At 44.2% G+C, this 19,777-nt stretch overlaps 1 protein-coding gene across 2 annotated transcripts in view; it reads left to right on the forward strand.

The window, feature by feature from the left end:
- Positions 1 to 9,632, forward strand: part of KCNAB3 (potassium voltage-gated channel subfamily A regulatory beta subunit 3) — a 38,557-nt gene extending 28,925 nt beyond the window's left edge. For both annotated transcript variants that reach the window (XM_069985896.1, XM_069985975.1), the window contains 6 exons: positions 2,624 to 2,709; positions 3,427 to 3,547; positions 3,655 to 3,749; positions 8,265 to 8,385; positions 8,507 to 8,595; positions 9,349 to 9,632. In XM_069985896.1, the coding sequence (XP_069841997.1) occupies positions 2,624 to 2,709; positions 3,427 to 3,547; positions 3,655 to 3,749; positions 8,265 to 8,385; positions 8,507 to 8,595; positions 9,349 to 9,438 (602 nt within the window). In that variant the 3' untranslated portion in view covers positions 9,439 to 9,632. The remainder of the gene's footprint in view (positions 1 to 2,623; positions 2,710 to 3,426; positions 3,548 to 3,654; positions 3,750 to 8,264; positions 8,386 to 8,506; positions 8,596 to 9,348) is intronic.
- The last annotated feature ends 10,145 nt before the right edge of the window (positions 9,633 to 19,777 follow it).

Consider the following 19,777-nt stretch of genomic DNA (forward strand, 5'->3'; position numbering starts at 1 on the left):
CGACCGAAAAGGCAAAAATGTTTGCGCAAACTACTCAGTACTGCACCTAAGGGAGAATATTAACAGATACACGGAATCCAACAGGATTTGTAGGACATCTCAGTGTTTCCTTGAATCCTCTCACAAGTTTTTGTCTGCTTTATGGCATTCTCTTTAAAGTTTCACGGTCAGCTTTTTTTTTTTTTTTTTTTTTTTTGCAAAAATCAATAGTTTAGGCGATTTTAAGAAACTTTGTAGTTGGGTTTATTAGGCAAATATACAATTATCTGCATTCAAAAAGAGGCCCCCCCCCCTCCTCTCTCATTCACTGCTCATTATCAAGAAATCTCGACTCTTTTACATCAGTCGTGCCCTGTCTGTTCTATGGAGAGGGGAGGGGGGAGGAGGGAGATTAGTCATCAGCAGAGAACAAAGTATTACACAGTGGGAGCTGTGTGAAAGCCGGTATCAGAGGTCAGTGCTAACTTTAGAGGAGATAGCCCAGGAATGTAGCTGTAAATTAACTCTTTGTTGTCCTGTTCTGGTGCCTCATCTCCCTCCACTCCTCCCCTCTCCATAAGAGAACCATGAAGACAGGAGGGAGAGCTTCAAACTGCTTTTTCATGATAAAAATGCATTTTTTTGGCTAATAAACCCAATTACAAAGTTTCTTGAAATCGCCTGTACTATTGATTTCTGTAAAAAAAAAATGTTTCTAACTGACAGTGACACTTGAAATATGAGTGTCCCTGGATCTATAGACATTATAGAGGTTATAGGGGCTGACAGAGCCCCCCCCCCCCCATGTATTGATCTTTTTATGGGTTCATTAAGTTTTGTTCAAGGTGTGAGCAGAACATTAAGTCTCCTTGACGCCAGGCTTATATTTACAAGGTCCCGATTATACATATAAACCAAAGGAGTGATTTACACCGTCATACGCCAATGATACTATATAATTTAATGGAGTGTATGATTGTTTATACTGATGAAGTATGCATCATGTGGATATGGCCTTATGCCCCTCTATCTGCTTATATAGTAACTCCTCCAACAAAGGTCAGGCTTTCTGGAATTACCAGATTCTTATTGTTTTATGAATCCATACCCCATGGCCTAAAAACAGAGCCGGACAATGGTTTTTCAAGAAAATAGTATATACAGAGAATGTAGCATATTATGGCCTGTATATACTCATATTCTGGAACATGTGTATACATGTGTATGTGTGTGTGTGTAAAAGTATAATGCATACAGAAAGTCTTTGGACCACTGAACACTGTGGCAGCTGCTTCCGAGCCGGACACATCTTGGCAGTGACAGCTCGCTCAGCCAATCACAGACTGAGGTGGGACAGAGCTGCAGACAGGGATTGGCAGGGAAAGCCCCGCTCTCATGCCCCACATCATGTATATTAAGAGGCGCATGCCTCTTAGGGTCCTATTACACGGAGTGGTTTTTAACGACTAACGATAAACGATCGCAAACGAGATTGTTTATCGTTAACCTGAAACCGTTTACCATAATACACAGAATGAAGGTCGTTAGTTACGATTGTTACTACGATCGTTTATTGCTTCTGATTGCAGCAAAACAATGGGCAATGTGCAATTACACTGAACGATTAGTGAACAAATGCGGAACTTGAGCGAACGAATGTGGAATTACAGCGAACGATGAATGATAATTTTAGGTTCAGATCTAAATCAACAATCAACGACATACGAACGATTTTTCGATCGTTGCCTGCAATTATCATTTAAATTTGAACAATATAATGATTTTTCGTCCCGTGTAATAGGGCCCTTAGTAAATCCGGCGGCTCTGTGGAAGGCACACGGCATGCACCGGAATCTACACCCGCTCTGGAGCCAGTGTAGCTTTTTGCCATTGTTTAGTCCTGGCAGCTGGCCTAAATCATGATAAATCTACACCCCCTCTCAGCCTTTCGGCAGGTGAGCGGGGTGTATGTTGGGAAAAAGGCACTAATGTATCTGTATGCCAGGCTGGGTTAATGTTGATATATCCCCCCCCCATGTGTTCACTTGGTATATTCTGCTGCATTATTTTTTCTAAAATGAAAATTACACCTGTCTCTATAGACATCCTCATCTCGCCTGGTGTCTATGTGACGGGGCACCTCTGTCTAATTTCGGCTGAAAGCCTCCTCCTGGTCCCATCCCCCACATCTACAATTCTGATGACCTCGGCAAACTGCATCTCATCTCCAGCGTGCGGGTCCCTCTACAGACGGACACGGGAACAGTGTCCTAAATATAGACAAATCTATATTTATCTGAATATATCTACAGGAATAAAAGATTTCTGGCACAGAGGAGGGAAGGAAGGACGGAAGCTGTCAGAGACAATCTGATTATATGGAAGTGTGACAGCCCTCCGGTTTATGTATAGTTTCTGGGTCCAATGTACGATGGATGTATCTATATATAGATCAGGGTATAATACAGTACAATCTGTCTTCTCCGTGCGTATACGCTGATGTAGATGTCAGCCGTCTATACTTCTATACATAGGAGAAGCTGAACTGTTTAGTCGTTTCATACGGCTCTGTTATCTGCAGGATTTCACGATCGGTTGAACTTTAGGATATCATTTTACTATGAGGTTCTCTTTTTCTCTGCAGAAATTGTACGAGCCATGACCTTTGTGATTAACCAGGGGATGGCCATGTACTGGGGCACTTCCCGATGGAGCGCAATGGAAATTATGGTATGTAAGCTATGTAATAGGGGCATTCACTTTTGATATGTTGCTGCCCATGATGAGACTAACAATTTCTTCCATACTTGTTATCTATTCAGTCTCCTCCCCCCAGTTCTGAGCTGCTGCTTTCTGCTGAAGACACAAAAATCTGTGTGTGAACTTTTCTCTCTGTCTCCCCTTCCCTTCTGAGACGGATGATGTAAAAAAGTGTCTGTCAGGCTTTATCTGCAACATTGTAGCTTCTTTGTAATGCTGGGAGGGTTAATCTGAGGTAAAGTTGTTAATGAACTCACTGTGATTATCCCTCCCAGCATTACAAAGAAGCTACAATGTTGCAGATAAAGCCTGCCAGGCACTTGTTTACATCAGCTGTCTCAGAATGGAGACAGAAAAAGAGGCTCACACCCAGATTTTTGGGTTTTCAGCAGAAAGCAGCAGCTGAGAACTAGGGGAAGGAGACTAAATAGATTAGTATGGAAGGAATTGTTAGTCTGACTATGGGCAGCAACATGTCAAAAGTTATGTTTGAGTGGAATAACCCTTTAATAACAGCTTAGGGTGAGCTTAGAGCCAGTCTTCATTGTAGAAAGCCAAACAATGTTGGTAAGTTTGTCTTAAACTATCATTTTAATGTGAAGTGTTCCTTTAAGAGATGGAAAAAATAAGGAAAGGATGAGTTTTGTATGTATTTGTAACTGTTATCTATTATCTTTGTGTTGCTAGGAGGCCTATTCTGTAGCTCGCCAGTTTAATCTCATCCCTCCCGTGTGTGAACAAGCGGAATATCACCTCTTCCAACGGGAAAAAGTAGAGACTCAGCTCCCCGAGCTTTATCATAAGATTGGTGAGTGTTTGATCCGGGGACAGCAGTCTGCAGTTGACTTCCAGTCGTAGGTCATGTTCAACGTCGCCATCTTTTTGGTTGTCCACGAGCTGTTTTGTTTTCACCAGGTGTCGGCTCCATGACATGGTCTCCTTTAGCGTGTGGCATGATTACTGGGAAATATACTGACTGTATTCCTGAAAAATCTAGAGCCTCCTTCAAGGTAACACCATGGATAAGTATACTATGACTATAGACAATACTAGATCATGTGCTGATCACAGGTTTACTGCTGCTGGGAGTGACCGGCTCTAGATGAATCTGTTCAATGTCCAAGTGGCACCACCACAGGAGAAATAAAGCATTACACCGTGTTCGCTAGACGTTAATGGGTTGTTCATGAAAAGGCCTGAAATAGGTCCTCCAAAGTGAAAGATGCTCTTAGCAGCAGTTTTATTCTTTGGCTAAAAGCAATAGGAGACCCCTCGATCAATTTGGGCCCCTTTTACATGGGCCAGCACAATACTGCTAGCGAGCACCGATCAACAAGATCAATGCAAAGCCCGATCAAACACTACGCATCCAGGCGACACAGACTACAGCTGGATGATTTGTGCAGCCTATGAACCTCATGATTTCTGATCATTGGCCCTTTAAGATGGTTGGTTATTAGTGAGGATTCCTGCCTGTCAATATTCCTGTAAGAGGACTCTTATTGTACAATTACACGGGGCAAAAAGTGCTGTCAGCGCTCGCCTGCTCCTCTCTCCCTGCCGCCACTAATACATGCGGCAGCAGCGAGTGGGTGAGTACAGGGGAGGCCAGGAGGAGCTGCGGGGGGAGGGGGGGACTGCCCTGGTGATCGCTAGATCATCCGGACAGCCCATAGCAGATGGCAGCGGTCTGCTGCCGCCCCTCTTGTTCCATGGAGAGACGGCAGCATATTGCTGCTTTATTAGTCGTTTGTCTTTCAACATGTTGAAAGATAAACGACTGCAACGATCAGTTGACATCGTTCATGTCGGCTGATTGTTGTCTTCTATTACAAAAGACGATTATTAGGCCGAATACGTCTGATAATTGTTTCGTGTAGTAGGGCCTTTAGGCTGTGTTCATAAATGGTGTTTATTTTGCAATAATGATGAGTTTTTGCCACAATTCTGATGCTATTTTGCCAAAGTTCAGTTGCATTGGGCAATCCTGGTAAAATAGCGCACATTTCTTATATTCTGGACATGAATGACCAGAGGAACCAAAATCTGTTACATGTAGTTAACTATTGACTAATTAATAATCAAAATTTGTACACAGAAACATATAATGTAGTTGAAATGTCAATACAGATGCCTATACAAATTACCAATAGAAACACGAAAGCACAAAGCTTCACTTTAGCAATTCAATTTCTTAGGGTCTATTAGACAAAGCAATTTTTCGTTTAACGATAAACAATTTCAAACAAACATTTTTGGGGAGGACCTAAAATTGTTCACCATAACACACAGAACAATCGTTACTAAGATCGTCTACTCCTTCTGATCCCAGCAAAAGAACGATGTGTACATACAAGAAAGATTAGTGATTTTATGGTTAGCTTAAAAGATGCGATCAAAGAAAAGTGAACGATTTTTTCGATCGTTGTCTGTATTCCCATGCAACAATATGTTCAATCTCTTATATCACTGGATATCAGTTAACTCAAAAGCTGTATTTACTGTAATCACAATGCTCCATAAATGATCGACCAGGACCGGCCCATACAGATACCGACCAGGACCTGCCTCATACAGATAGTGTAATGTACATTGCACGGACAAGGAGAGAAAGAAGCGCTGCACCTCACACCTATGGCTGACACTAATGCCTCTCGGCTACCAAACACCAGGATGTTGGTATATAATTTAATCAAACCATATTGCCTCATGTACCACGTGCAGGTCCCCTGGCCCACATGAGTCCCTACACTAAACCAACACCTTGTCGGTCAGCGAACGCCAACCCTGCAAAGCGAGCGCAAGCATGGAAGGGAGGCCCCCAAATGGCCCTGCAACCCCACTGTCACAGGATCAAACTCCAAGGGACCCCCCCAAACCCAGCAGGCGCCGCCGGCGGAGAAAGCGGCCACCAAGCAACACAAGTGTGAACAAGGTCTTACCACTCACCACTGCAGCGGACGTAGAATGGGAGGAATAGGAGGTACTTACCATGTGTGCACAGGTGCTTCCTGATAATGGGTCTTACCAGGAGAAGTACTAGCCACTCAGAGAAGGGGTTTGGTCCTGTGACATTGTGGTTGCAAGGCCATTCCATGGCCTCCCTTCCCTGCCCGTGCACGCTTTGCGGGGTTCGCTGACCGACACAGTGTTGATTTAGTGTAGAGACTCATGATCCAGGGGACCTGCACGTGGTACATGAGGCAATATGGTTTGATCAAATTATATACCAACATCCTGGCATTGGTTTTTAATTGTAGCTGAGAGGCATTAGTGTCAGCCATTGGTGTGAGGTGAAGCGCTCCTTTCTTTCCTTCCCCGTATTTTACTATTCTCCATTTTCTGAGTGGCTAGCACTTCTCCTTGTAAGACGCATGTGACCCCAATTAGCAGGAAGCACCTGTGCACGCATAGTAAGTACCTCCTAGTTCTCCCATTCTACATTCAATGCAGTGGTGAGCAGTAAGACCTTGTTCACACTTGTGTTGCTTGGTGGCCGTTTTCTCCGCCGGTGGAGCCTGCTGGGTTTGGGGGGCCCTTGGGGTTTGGTCCTGTGACAGTTGGGTTAAAGGGCCATTCCGTGGCCTCCCTTTGGCACTCGCTTTGCAGGGTCGGTGGTCGCTGACCGACACTGTTTATTTAGTGTAGGGACTCATGTGAACCAGGGGACCTGCACGTGGTGCATGAGGCAATATGGTTTGATCAAATTATATACCAACATCCTGGCGTTGGTTTTTAAATGTAGCCGAGAGGCATTAGTGTCTCCTTTCTCTTCATGTCTGTAATGTACGTAGTGTTGGCAGCCCCTCATTTATAATGTTCAAATAATATAGTGTTAAATCTTAATGCATTACTTTATCTTGTTTTAACATGTTGTACTTGAGTACTTGATGCACCGCACAGCTAAAACATAGCCACATTGATCTATTTAGCACCTTCTTGTTTGAGCTTTACAAGCAGAGTTTTTTCCTTTCCCCTGCTGTGCATGGAGCCAAACTGTTACCACTGGTTATCGCACCTTCTATCTTCTTCTCCTCAGTCTGGTGCATAAAAGGTTTATTTTGGCCATCGAGCGACTATCAGCCGCATGTGGCCGATTACCGGCTGTTCCGGCAAAAAATTATTTGGTTTAATAGCTCGTGTACAAAGGCAAGGATCAGCTGACATGCATTTAATTATGTTAAAAAAGAATAACGATAGTGACAATCTGCTGTCTGTGTCTTCTACGGTCTCCCCGGACAATCTAAAAAAAGCTCCCCTCGCCCTACTCGCTGTTGGTGCGTGTAATAGCACTGACAGCAAGCAGGGAACGAGAAGCAAGCAACCACTGACCTGACAGGTCGGGGCTTGCTTGCTCCCAAAAATTGGGCCATGTAATACGGCCTTTAGAGTCATATATTAAAACATGTTCTATTTTCTAATTAGGTTAAAAAAAATATTGGGACATTATTATGAGGCAGCCATCTTGTCTGGGATGTTTTCACAGCACTTACGGTAGTATTTTACAAAGCGATTATCGGCCATAGTTGGTCTGCTGGCCATCACTCTGTGTCATAGGGGCGGCAGACAGCCGCCATCCTCTATAGGTCATTAGATCATCCGGACAGCCCCTCCTGCAGATCCCTGCGCCCTCCCCCTTGATGTAACAGCACAGACAGCAAGCAGGGAACAAGCACAAAGCTAACAGGTTGGTGCTCTCTTGATCCTCATATCGGCCAGTCTAATAGTAACTTTAGTGATATGCTTTACAGCATGTCCTGTGGCCATAGAAAACAATGGATGGATTGGAATGAATAGAATATGCCTGGAAATCATCCACATGTCTGGAAATCATCAACTACACATCATCCCGTAGAATAATAAGGGATGTGTAGCTAACAACTGATTGCAGGTTAAGTGCCTATTACACAGAAAGATTAGGTTGTTATATAGTTTGAATATAAGCGATAATCTTTCGATGTGCATGCAGACAACAATCAAACCACTAATGGAAATTTGTGTTGTTGATCGCATCTTGTGAGCTGACCATGAAATCCAAAAATTACACCACATGATTATCGTCCGTAATTGACCGATTACTGGCCGTTCCGGCCAATAACCGTTTAGTGTAATAGTTCAAAAGTTCAAATGCTCAAAGGCAAGGATCAGCTGATCATTGTTTTAAAGCATGAACTAAAATCCCTATCCCGATAGTGACTGTCTGCGGGCCGTTGTTCTGTGTAATAGAAGTGGTGGGAGCAGACCACCGCCCTCTTCTATGGGCCACCCGGATGATCTAAATATGATCCTGCAGCTCCCTGCGCGCCCCCCCCCCCCCATGTCTGTGCATGTAATAGCACAGACAGTGAGCAGTGAACAGCAAGCGATCACTAACCAGATTGGTTGGTGCTCGCTTGCTCCTAAATATCAGGCCGTCTAATATGGCCAGAGGCCTCATATGAAATAGGTTTCTCCCTACAATACACAAACACTGGGAGATAACATTCATTTAACTGTGGTTGAATGCTCCCATTTTTTTTTTGCAGGGATATCATTGGCTGAAAGAAAAAGCTGTAAGTGAAGAAGGAAAAAAGCAGCACATAAAGGTGAAAGATCTGCATCCCATTGCTGCGCGCCTCAACTGTACAGTCACCCAACTAGCTATAGGTAAGACCGCACACCTTTACTTTATACAGTTATTATAGAAGTATGGCCGGCTCAAACCAATAGGGAGAACTAACTTACATTTCCTGAGACCAGCTTCTTTCTCATTATGTTCTTCTTCCAGCATGGTGTCTGCGCAGCGAGGGAGTGAGTTCTGTACTTCTGGGTGTCTCCAACTGTGACCAGCTCATAGAGAATTTGGGGTCCATCCAGGTGAGATCATTGATATACACTAATCCCGTTTAACCCAATTATAGCATTTTACGTTTACATTGTTTGTTGAGAGAGTAGACAACAGTCGATAATCAAAGAACACCGGTGTCTACCTAGAAGTATTGAGAGCCATCTTGGTTGACAAATTCAAGTAAAGGAGAATAATATATATATAAAAAATATAGATAGCAGAAACAACCATCGCCAAGACTTTGTTTCTCTGAAACTGCCAGGTTCCTGGTGGCCAATGGTAGATCTGTCCCTTAAAGAGATTCTGGCACCATGGATATATATTTCCCCTATATACAGGATAGGTGGAAAGGGTTTGATCTTGGGGTTGTTCAACTACTGGTACCTATCCACAATCTCCAGAACTGGACCCACCGAAGCTGAATGTGAAGCGACAGTGTAACTACTTGACCTCTGCTCCATTCATTGTCTACGATACTCAACTGTCTTTGGCTTTTCCACTGACAATGAATACTGCTTCCATGATAGTCTTTTATGCCTTTTTGCCTCAATGTAAAACACTGGATCTCAAAGGCATCAAGAGAACCTGACACATGAGATCAATCAGCACTGTAAAATAGCACAGAGAGGTTGGTTGATGGACATGGCATCTGTAAAAATAAAGCAGAAAGCCATGGTCGCAGGGACCCTGGAGGGACTTCTTTCTTCAAATGATATATAGAGAGTACTTGGCATTTTTGTTTATTGATTACTTTACTAATGTTATTTATGTTTTGCTTCCAGATTCTATCACAGATTACGCCACAGATCATAGCGGAGATAGACCAGATTCTTGGCAACAAACCCAACATAAAGAAAGATTCCCGAGCGTGAGGACCTCTCCTCCACATTCTGGAACCCATTAAGAGTCTTCAAAGTTTGAGGACATAGGACATATGAAATTACGCTCGCCTGGTGCATGGTCCCCCACTCTGGCAGTGCTGAGAGAGCGGGAGGAGTACATTTAGCCAGCAATAACGGGAGGAAAACCAGCTGCCTGCTTAGTACTATGGGGTCAACACCTGCATTATTTCATGTCACCCTGCAAGGGGAGGGTAAGAGATTTAATGACTGTACAGTGGGGAAAGATCTAAAGCATGGGACTGACGTAAGGCAGAACAAACTCATGGCACTCATATTTATTATTCCTTATTTTCTATGTAAAGGATTACCGGCTTCCTTCTGCTAAACAGCAGAGGGTGAAGCACACTCATAGCTTCCATCCGTGTTATCCTGATCGGGGAGGAGCAATTTCAAAGCTACCTACACTATTACCATGCCTGGACAGGGGCAGACTCACAGCTCCCTTCTGTTGATATCACCCTGCAGGAGGAGGAGGAGACTCATAGCTCCATCTATCTGTATCACCCTGCAGGGGGAGGAGGAGACTCATAGCTCCATCTATCTGTATCACCCTGCAGGGGGAGGAGACTCATAGCTCCTTCTATCTGTATCACCCTGCAGGAGGAGGAGGAGACTCATAGCTCCTTCTATCTGTATCACCCTCCAGGAGGAGGAGGAGGAGACTCATAGCTCCTTCTATCTGTATCACCCTGCAGGAGGAGGAGGAGACTCATAGCTCCTTCTATCTGTATCACCCTGCAGGAGGAGGAGGAGACTCATAGCTCCTTCTATCTGTATCACCCTGCAGGAGGAGGAGGAGACTCATAGCTCCATCTATCTGTATCACCCTGCAGGAGGAGGAGGAGACTCATAGCTCTATCTATCTGTATGACCCTGCAGGAGGAGGAGGAGACTCATAGCCCCTTCTATCTGTATCACCCTGCAGGAGGAGGAGGAGACTCATAGCTCCTTCTATCTGTATCACCCTGCAGGAGGAGGAGGAGACTCATAGCTTCTTCTATCTGTATAACCCTGCAGGAGGAGGAGGAGACTCATAGCTCCATCTATCTGTATCACCCTGCAGGAGGAGGAGGAGACTCATAGCTCTATCTATCTGTATCACCCTGCAGGAGGAGGAGACTCATAGCTTCTTCTATCTGTATCACCCTGCAGGAGGAGGAGGAGACGCATAGCTCCTTCTATCTGTATCACCCTGCAGGAGGAGGAGGAGACGCATAGCTCCTTCTATCTGTATCACCCTGCAGGAGGAGGAGACTCATAGCTCCTTCTATCTGTATCACCCTGCAGGAGGAGGAGGAGACTCATAGCTCCTTCTATCTGTATCACCCTGCAGGAGGAGGAGGAGACTCATAGCTCCATCTATCTGTATCACCCTGCAGGAGGAGGAGGAGACTCATAGCTCTATCTATCTGTATCACCCTGCAGGAGGAGGAGGAGACTCATAGCTCCTTCTATCTGTATCACCCTGCAGGAGGAGGAGGAGGAGACTCATAGCTCCTTCTATCTTTATCACCCTGCAGGAGGAGGAGATGCATAGCTCATTCTATCTGTATCACCCTGCAGGAGGAGGAGGAGACTCATAGCTCCTTCTATCTGTATCTTTCTGCAGGAGGAGGAGGAGACTCATAGCTCCCTTCTGTTGATATCACCCTGTAGAAGGAGGAGGAGACTCACCCTGCAGGAGGAGGAGACTCATAGCTTCTTCTATCTGTATGACCCTGCAGGAGGAGGAGACTCATAGCTCCTTCTATCTGTATCACCCTGCAGGAGGAGGAGGAGACTCATAACCCCATCTACCTGTATCACCCTGCAGGAGGAGGAGGAGACTCAAATCTCCTTCTATCTCTATTACCCTGCAGGAGGAGGAGGAGGAGGAGACTCATAACCCCATCTACCTGTATCACCCTGCAGGAGGAGACTCATAGCTCCTATCTGTATCACCCTGCAGGAGGAGGAGACTCATAGCTCCTTCTATCTGTATCACCCTGCAGGAGGAGGAGACTCATAGCTCCTTCTATCTGTATAACCCTGCAGGAGGAGGAGGAGACTCATAGCTCCATCTATCTGTATAACCCTGCAGGAGGAGGAGGAGACTCATAGCTCCTTCTATCTGTATCACCCTGCAGGAGGAGGAGGAGACTCATAGCTCCTTCTATCTGTATCACCCTGCAGGAGGAGGAGGAGACTCATAGCTCCTTCTATCTGTATCACCCTGCAGGAGGAGGAGACTCATAGCTCCTTCTATCTGTATCACCCTGCAGGAGGAGGAGGAGGAGACGACTCATAGCTCCTTTTATCTGTATCACCCTGCAGAAGGAGGAGAGGACTCATAGCTGTTGCCATATTAAATTATGCAATGCAACCCTGTCCACTATACACAATACACTGGTCAGAAGGGAAGACACTTGCCCCCTAACACGAAGAGCACAAGTCACTTTTGCCATTTCAATAGCATTTCCACAACACTGATGACATGATCCTTAGTTGCAACATTATCACAAAAATCACTCATCCCATCCCATGGCCATTCACCAACGTGCCAGGGCCATGCTACCGCTGCAGACATCATAACACAAGACAGTCAGCTCCGTCCATTAATAAAAGACCACTGTGCAGTAAGACAAGAGAACTGAACTGAAAAATAATGACCCTCTTTTAGCCCTCAACCCCACGCACACTGACAGGGTCCATCTCTATTTTAACACTAGTAGGGTGCTGATCTAGTAGACCGATTCTCATTTGCATGCTGTAGCCACTGGCATGAAATGCAAGCAGTAAGCCGAGGAACTAAAACCAAAGTGAGGTGACAAATCTGACAATATCTCTATAGATGACTTATCGTGTCAGGTGCACAAAGAGAACCTCCGATATGAAGTCGGATGTAAATTCCTGTTTGTAAATCTTTGTATTCAGGCAGTATTATAGGGCTTTTGTGAGTTGCCAAAAAAACTTTTTAGCCTACAAGTTACAGGATGTGACTGTGTAAAAGCAATTCTCACATAAATTAGCACGCAAAAGCAAAAAAAAAAAAAAAAAAAAAGTAGCACAGATGTAATACACTACTTGAAACATTAGATAGCAGCAGAGATAACCAAATGAATTATAGAAGGGAGTTCAGTAAAGATGTAATAAGCTACTCGAAACGCAAGATGGCTTAAGAGTGTGCAAATTGTCGTCCAAAGCTAGAATTTTTTTTTCAAAAGGCTTAGATACCTGCTTGTTAGCCAACACTGCTGTTTGATGGTCCTCAGTCCCTGTTGATCAGTACTTTCTGGTCCTCATCTCGATACAAGGAAATGCCAGCCTAGCCATCGAGTGGTTGAGGTCACTCCCGAGAAGGCATTTACCATGTTAAAAGTGCTGATCAATGGGGATCATGCTCCATCTAGACGGCACTGCAGGAGATCTGGAAGAAGGAGGTCTTTTTTTCTAAATGAACAACCACTTTTGGTAAAGTACATCATATCATTTCGAGGAATTGTCCATTTGGTATCTGGTCCTGCTAGGACAGGTGCTAACCAACTATATTCTTCACTATCTATGGGTGTCTCAGGGGTACAAACATGCGTCAAATCTATCAGGGCAAGAGCTGCTCTTTGGAGGGGCCCCACACTGGTTTATACAGGGATCCTAAAGGGAAGAATCCCTTCTTTTAGGCCTAAATGCTCTAATAGGTCAGATAAAAAAGAAAAGATGACTTATTTAGTGAGGTTCCCATTGCGAGGATCACCCTTTCCTGGTGTGTGGTAGAGACCTCCGATTACATCAGACTTCCAATTGCCATTCCAGGGTTCTGCGCCAGCCCAGAAAGTGAGTTACGTGAACCTACAGTAAGATTTTCAAGGCTCGAATATGCTGTATCAGCCATCGATTCCTTTAGACTTGTAAATGTAATTTCACTTTCCATGTGTTCCTGATGTCTGCGATGAGACTCTGGGATGTCTTATTTCAGGATTTGACAAGACTAAATAAATCGACAGCCATTTATAACAATCAGGTTCAGCAAATCTTACGGTTCGTTCAACCAGAGAGGTGACCATTTATGTAATGGTATTCAGCTCTACGATGGGCACATCCATCATGACAATCATGGTGTCGGAAGAGTTCCAGCTATTTGACTGGTTACCATTGCCTTGTGCAGCCATGTTTCAGAATTTGCGGTACATTCATATTAGTCCGTCCCCTCACTTTTGTTTTTGTTGATTCCAACACTTTCCCCATTTTGCATATGGGTTAATACTGAGCTTTTCTAAAGCCTCTTACACGTTGATAATTTGTGGATCTGCAATTAGGGACAGTATAGGACCCATTAAAGTATGTGGGTCATTGGATGCAACTGTGGATACCATGTTCGGTGTCTTTGGCCAGAACCTGGTTTGCCCCCCAAAAAAAGGATCTGTCATCATATAGCCTAGGCTCTAGACCCCTTCACGACATCATGGTTCATGACTGCAGAGTGTGATCTGTGGCTTGCCCACAATCATAGACTGTTCGGTGGGTGGTGGTCACTGTGGCTGCAGTGCTGTGAGAAGGTGTTATTAAGAGCCAGGGGGGATTATTCTGGCATCAAACTACTAAGTCACCACCCCTATGGGCAATTCCCAAGATGGGGATCGCCACCCAGCACTACACTATCTAAGTTAGGGACCCACTTGAATCAGGTGGCCATGAAGTGACAAGTGGGCTTGTACCGTTTTATCAAAATATATACTAAACTACCTGATGCAAATTGTTTAAATTTTGTGAAGAAGCAGCCTTGACTTTCTAAATCTTTGGTATTTATTTTATGTTGAAATGCTGTATTGGTCCAAAAACACTGATTGTCTTCCAGGAAAATCTTTCCATCTATGCCTGACAGCTGCTTATTATTATTTATGAGATAAAATGCTTATATGGTAGAGATGCGTTATGGGTCGGTCATAGCTCTCATATCAGACCACACGAGCGGCCAGAGAATTTATTATTTTTTTTAATTATTGGCTGTATGGCGTATAGACGTAGAAAGACTTGGCGCAGAAAGCAATAACCACTTTTTGTGCACAATAATAAGAACTGTCTTGGTCTGCAGGGATGACAAGTCTGAGGGCCGTAAAGCCAGATGACTATTGTATGGTGTGACTGGAAGGCAGAGAACTCATTGCTCAAGCTTGCTTAATAATAATAATAATAATAATGATAATAAATAGTAATAATAATAATAAACTGAGAATCCAAAAACTGTGCTTTGAGAGTCCTTGTCTGTCATTGGTTTGCATATCCAGTATCTGGAGTACTCTGTGTTCTTCACAATATCATTATAGAGGTTTCCCACTTCAATGACCCACTTCCAACATGGCGCCTCTGTGGTTGGCATTGCTGCCTGGCAGTTCTGGATTCAAATCTGGCCAAAAACAATATTGGCATAATGGTTATTCTTCTTGTTTGTGTGGTTTTCTTGCATTTTTTTCTCAGACTCCAAAAACATGGTATGAGGAGGGATTGGAATTGATATTGTGAGCCCATTAGGAACAGAGACCAATGTGCAAGGCTACAGAATAACGTACATCTCTTGACTGTTTTTCTCCCTCATGGATATGATCACTTCCTGTTTCTCTTCTGAATTGTGACCCTGCTGTTGACATGCAACAGTGCACACAATTTCCCACAATCCTCCTTGTTTGCAGGCTCAGTGAAGACGAATGGCCGATACTTCTCAGAGACTGCAGTTGAACTGAGCATACCTGGCCCACCTTAATGGGTTATGACCTAGGTAAACATTGGGGAACAGTACATTTCTATCTCCCAGACAGTATATTGTCAGAAATGCCTATATATTTTAAGTGTGTTTCATGTCACATAATGCATCAGTTTAGATCTACTTTATCTTAAAGGGGGACTATCAGCAGGTTAGACAAATCTAACTTGCTATGTCCCTATTGCACAGGAGACGCCATTCTGGTGCAGTTGTCGTGTGCTCCATGGTCCATTGAGACCATAAGGAGCACTGCTCCGCCCTCATAGCGCCCTAGGCCGGCTTGCTTTATTGATTATCATTAAAAAGGGCGGGCCACAGGGGGAGGGTCAACGCTATGGGGACGGGCAGTGCTCCTGACGGATGCCCCAGTGCTCTTAACAGTCTCACCGGAGCGTGGAGTACACAACTAACCGCACCAGAACGGCAGCAAGGATCAAGGCCAGACACGTACCTTCCTCCTCTGCGCCTTCTATCAGCAGGTTAGATTCATCTGTTCATAGTTCTCCTTTTAAGGGAACCAATCATGATTTAGGATTCTAAGTTACAATAATGATGTTCTGAACAATGCTGCCATATTAACGTTTTGTTTGCCGTTGCCTCTGTCTCCACGAAAATGTAGTTTTATTCCTTCTCGCACTGTATGCAAATCAGCACTAACTAGTCATGTGGGCGGTGTCTCTCTTACTCAACTAGTCACAGTTCATCTCACTACATTTTTTGGGAGATGCGACAATGGCAGACAACCAGTTAATATGGTAAAAAAACAACTCTGCAGCATTCTTCAGAACATCATTATTGTTACTCGGAATCCTAAATCCACAAGATTGGTTCTCTTCAATGGGACAACCCCTTTAATTGAGATGTAGAAGAAAGGCTATGAAGGTGATTCCAGGTATGGAAATCTGGTACCAACAGAAAATACGTCAGAAGTAGAGATGAGCGAACCGAGTTCGAGTTCGAGTCCATCCGAACCCGAACTTTCGGCATTTGATTAGCGGGGGCTGCTGAACTTGGATAAAGCTCTAAGGTTGTCTGGAAAACATGGATACAGCCAATGACTATATCCATGTTTTCCACATAGCCTTAGGGCTTTATCCAACTTCAGCAGCCACCGCTAATCAAATGCCGAAAGTTCGGGTTCGGATGGACTCGAGCATGCTCCAGGTTCGCTCATCTCTAGTCAGAAGTAGAGATGAGCAAACTTACAGTAAGTTCGGGTTCCCATGAACTGGAACATTTGGCATTTTAATCCGGGTGCTTGGAGAAGAATGGATGCAGCCGCTGCATCCATATACTACAGACAGCTGGACTCTATTGTTAACCGCCCGTCTTCACGTGAAACCTAACTTACTGTAAGTTTGCTCATCTCTAGTCAGAAGATAACCTTGTTGGAGGTCTACTAATTGGAATTTGTACAAATCATCCGTACATTGAGGGTATGACGGTAGATAACTAAATTAAACCACATTCATGCTGGTCCTAGTTTTGATCAGTTTTTCTCTTTGTCATAATAGTAAAATAGATGTATTTTAGAGTTTCCATATCCTGCCATGGTCCCTGGAGCATGTTCATTATAACAGGCCTCAGAAAAAGAGAAGAATAGTCTTTCTTAGATTTCATCGACACTATGATTAGATGGCAATGAGTCATAAAGACCCAACAAAGGTAACCTTTCACAGTGAAAGATTAGGAAGTGAAAAGGAATTGCCCAGTAATTCCATTCACTGTCGTGATTTATTTTATTTTTTTTGCAGAAATAAATAGTCCAGGCGATTTTAAGAAACTTTGTAATTGGGTTTATTATCAGCATTAAAATAGAATTTTCCCAGGTCTCCCCCCTCCTCTCCTTTCTGTCATTCACTGCTCAGAATCAGGAAATCTCAATCAGACGCATCCTGTCTTTGCTATGGAGAGGGGAGGGGGGAGGAGAGACGGAGGAGAAATGTCGGCAGCAGAGAGCAGAGACAAAAGGATTATACCCCTGGGGAGCTATTCAGAGGTCAGATAGGTCAGTGGTGACATCAGAGGAGAGAGCAGGTAATGTAGCTTTTAATTAACTCTTTGTTGTCCTGTTTTGGTGTCTCATTTTCCTCTCTCCATTGGAGAACAATAAAGACAGGGGGAAGAGCTTCAAACTGCTTCTTTATGATAAAAAATAATTTTTCGGTTATTATACCCAATTACAAAGTTTATTAAAATCGCCTGGACTATTGATTTCTGCAAAAAAAAAAAAAAATTCACAACAGTGACACTTTAAGGTTCCTTACGGCAGCGATGTTAGTAACCTGGTGGGAATCAACCAAATTCCTTCACATTTCTTTAAAGCTTTTTCGTAATCTTATAGATATGTCACTGATTACATTGACACTTTACCGATGAACTCAACACTGCTGCCAAAAAACATTGCGTCACAGTTCTAGAAAAATCCCCAAGTCATGACAAAAGGCCACAATGCTTCGAGCTTAATACAGGTCAGTACTGGGCATATTCCCTATATCACTGCCTTGAATGATGACGAATATTAAAGGGAACCAATCAGTTAAAAAAAAACACATATAAAGCAAGGTAAACGTGCGGATAGATCACCCAGCACACTTCCCTAACATATGCTAGGGGAGGCCCACCTCTTAATGATGTACTGATGAATCATGCCTAGAGGGGGCCTGAAATGGCTAAGTGGGCCTGGAATGTCACGTCTCAGGTCCTCTCTGTAACCAGAAAGCCACCAGGGAACCAGAGCTGCGGTATACGGGCATCAGCGCTGGAGCCAGGGAGGTAAGCGCTGATGCCCCTACCCGGAATTCTCCTTTAAACACTACGGTATATGAGCCAAGCAATTTAAATCTGCATGTTAGCAAAAGTTGTGCAGTTACTGAAAGTTCCTCCTTGAACAGACTATAAACAGAACAGGTCATAAAGGAAAGACAGATTTCTCCTCTTTTCAAATCCATTCCTGGATTTGGCTTCAAAAATCTGTCAGATAATCTGTCTCCATTACTCTCCAGCACACATGTGATGAAGTCTTATATCAACTGGTAGCACTTTCTGAGTGGTTCAGGCTTACTATCCTTAAAGCTATGTTTCCTTCTGTAAGAATGAGGAGCAATATCCCATAAATGGATCAAGCATCGCGAAATCCGCTGCAACACGTGTGAAACCATTTATAGATTATAGATTGTATAGATTGTATAGATTATAGATTGCAGGGTCCTCCTCCTCATGTATCAGTCTGCCATCTGCCTTCATGTAATGTGTTTTGATCTTGTAATGTTCTTGTTTGTTACCCTTGTCGCCTGTATAGCGCTCTGGAATTAAGTGCGCTTTATAAATAAATAAATAATAATAATAAAAACCATTTAAAAAATCTGACTTTGCTTGGACCACAGAAAAAAATAAACTAACCCACACCCCCTGCAGCTTCTTCTGAAACCACAAGAGGAGAGCTTGGTGCAGGACCTGCCTGTTCAGCCAATCAATGCCCAAGATGGGACACCGCTGCAACCAGTAATTCGATCAGTGGGCAGGAAGAAGAATAAAGAGAGCAGAATATCTTTTTTTTTCTCCTACAGCCCCAGCAACATGTAAATTTTTTAAAATGTCAGAATACCCCTTCAACCCCTTAAAGAGGATGTACCACCCGAAAAACGGAAACCTTAAGAGGTTAAAGAGGATGTACAACCTGGTACATCCTCTTTAACCTGAACCGACGGATCGATCGGCGCCGGCACGGGGAAGCCGGTGCCGCGGTCCGTTTTTCGGACCGCCGCCCGGTTCCCGTGTACGGCGCTGTTTGATCCAGCGGTACCAGCCGGTGCTGAAGCACTGGAGGTCGTCCGGGCCGCCCCCAGTGGGGGGGAATTCCGTCCCCTGTATGACGCGGCTCCATTCATTCTAAGCGTCATACAGGGGAGGGAATTCTCTCCTACTGGGGGCGGCCCGGCCGACCTCCAGTGCTTCAGCACCGGCTGGTACCGCTGGATCAAACGGCGCCGTACACGGGAACCGGGCGGCGGTCCGAAAAACGGAGCGCGGCACCGGCTTCCCCGTGCCTGCGCCGATCGACCCGTCGGTTCAGGTTAAAGAGGATGTACCAGGTGGTACATCCTCTTTAACCTCTTAAGGACGGGGCCAATTTTCGTTTTTTCCTCCTTGTGTATATAGGGCCATAGCACTTGCATTTTTCCACCTAGAAACCCACATGAGCCCTTATTTTTTGCGTCACTAATTGTACTTTGCAATGACAGGCTGAATTTTTGCATAAAGTACACTGTACAGTACAGGACAAAAAATTCAATCTGTGGTGAAATTGAACAAAAAAAAGCATTTCTTTTATTTAGGGGGTATTTGTTATTACGCCATTCGCCCTGGGGTAAAACTGACTTGTTATGCATGTTCCTCAAGTCGTTACAATTACAACGATATATAACATGTATAACTTTTATATTATCTGATGGCCTATATAAAATTCAAACCATTGTTAACAAATATATGTTCCTTAACCCCTAGACGACCCTGGACGTAACCTTACGTCATGGGTGTTATTCCCGCTATGAAGCGCGCTCCGGAGCGGAGCGC

The sequence above is a fragment of the Dendropsophus ebraccatus genome, chromosome 1 (genome assembly GCF_027789765.1).
Source record: "Dendropsophus ebraccatus isolate aDenEbr1 chromosome 1, aDenEbr1.pat, whole genome shotgun sequence".
Lineage (NCBI taxonomy): Eukaryota > Metazoa > Chordata > Amphibia > Anura > Hylidae > Dendropsophus > Dendropsophus ebraccatus.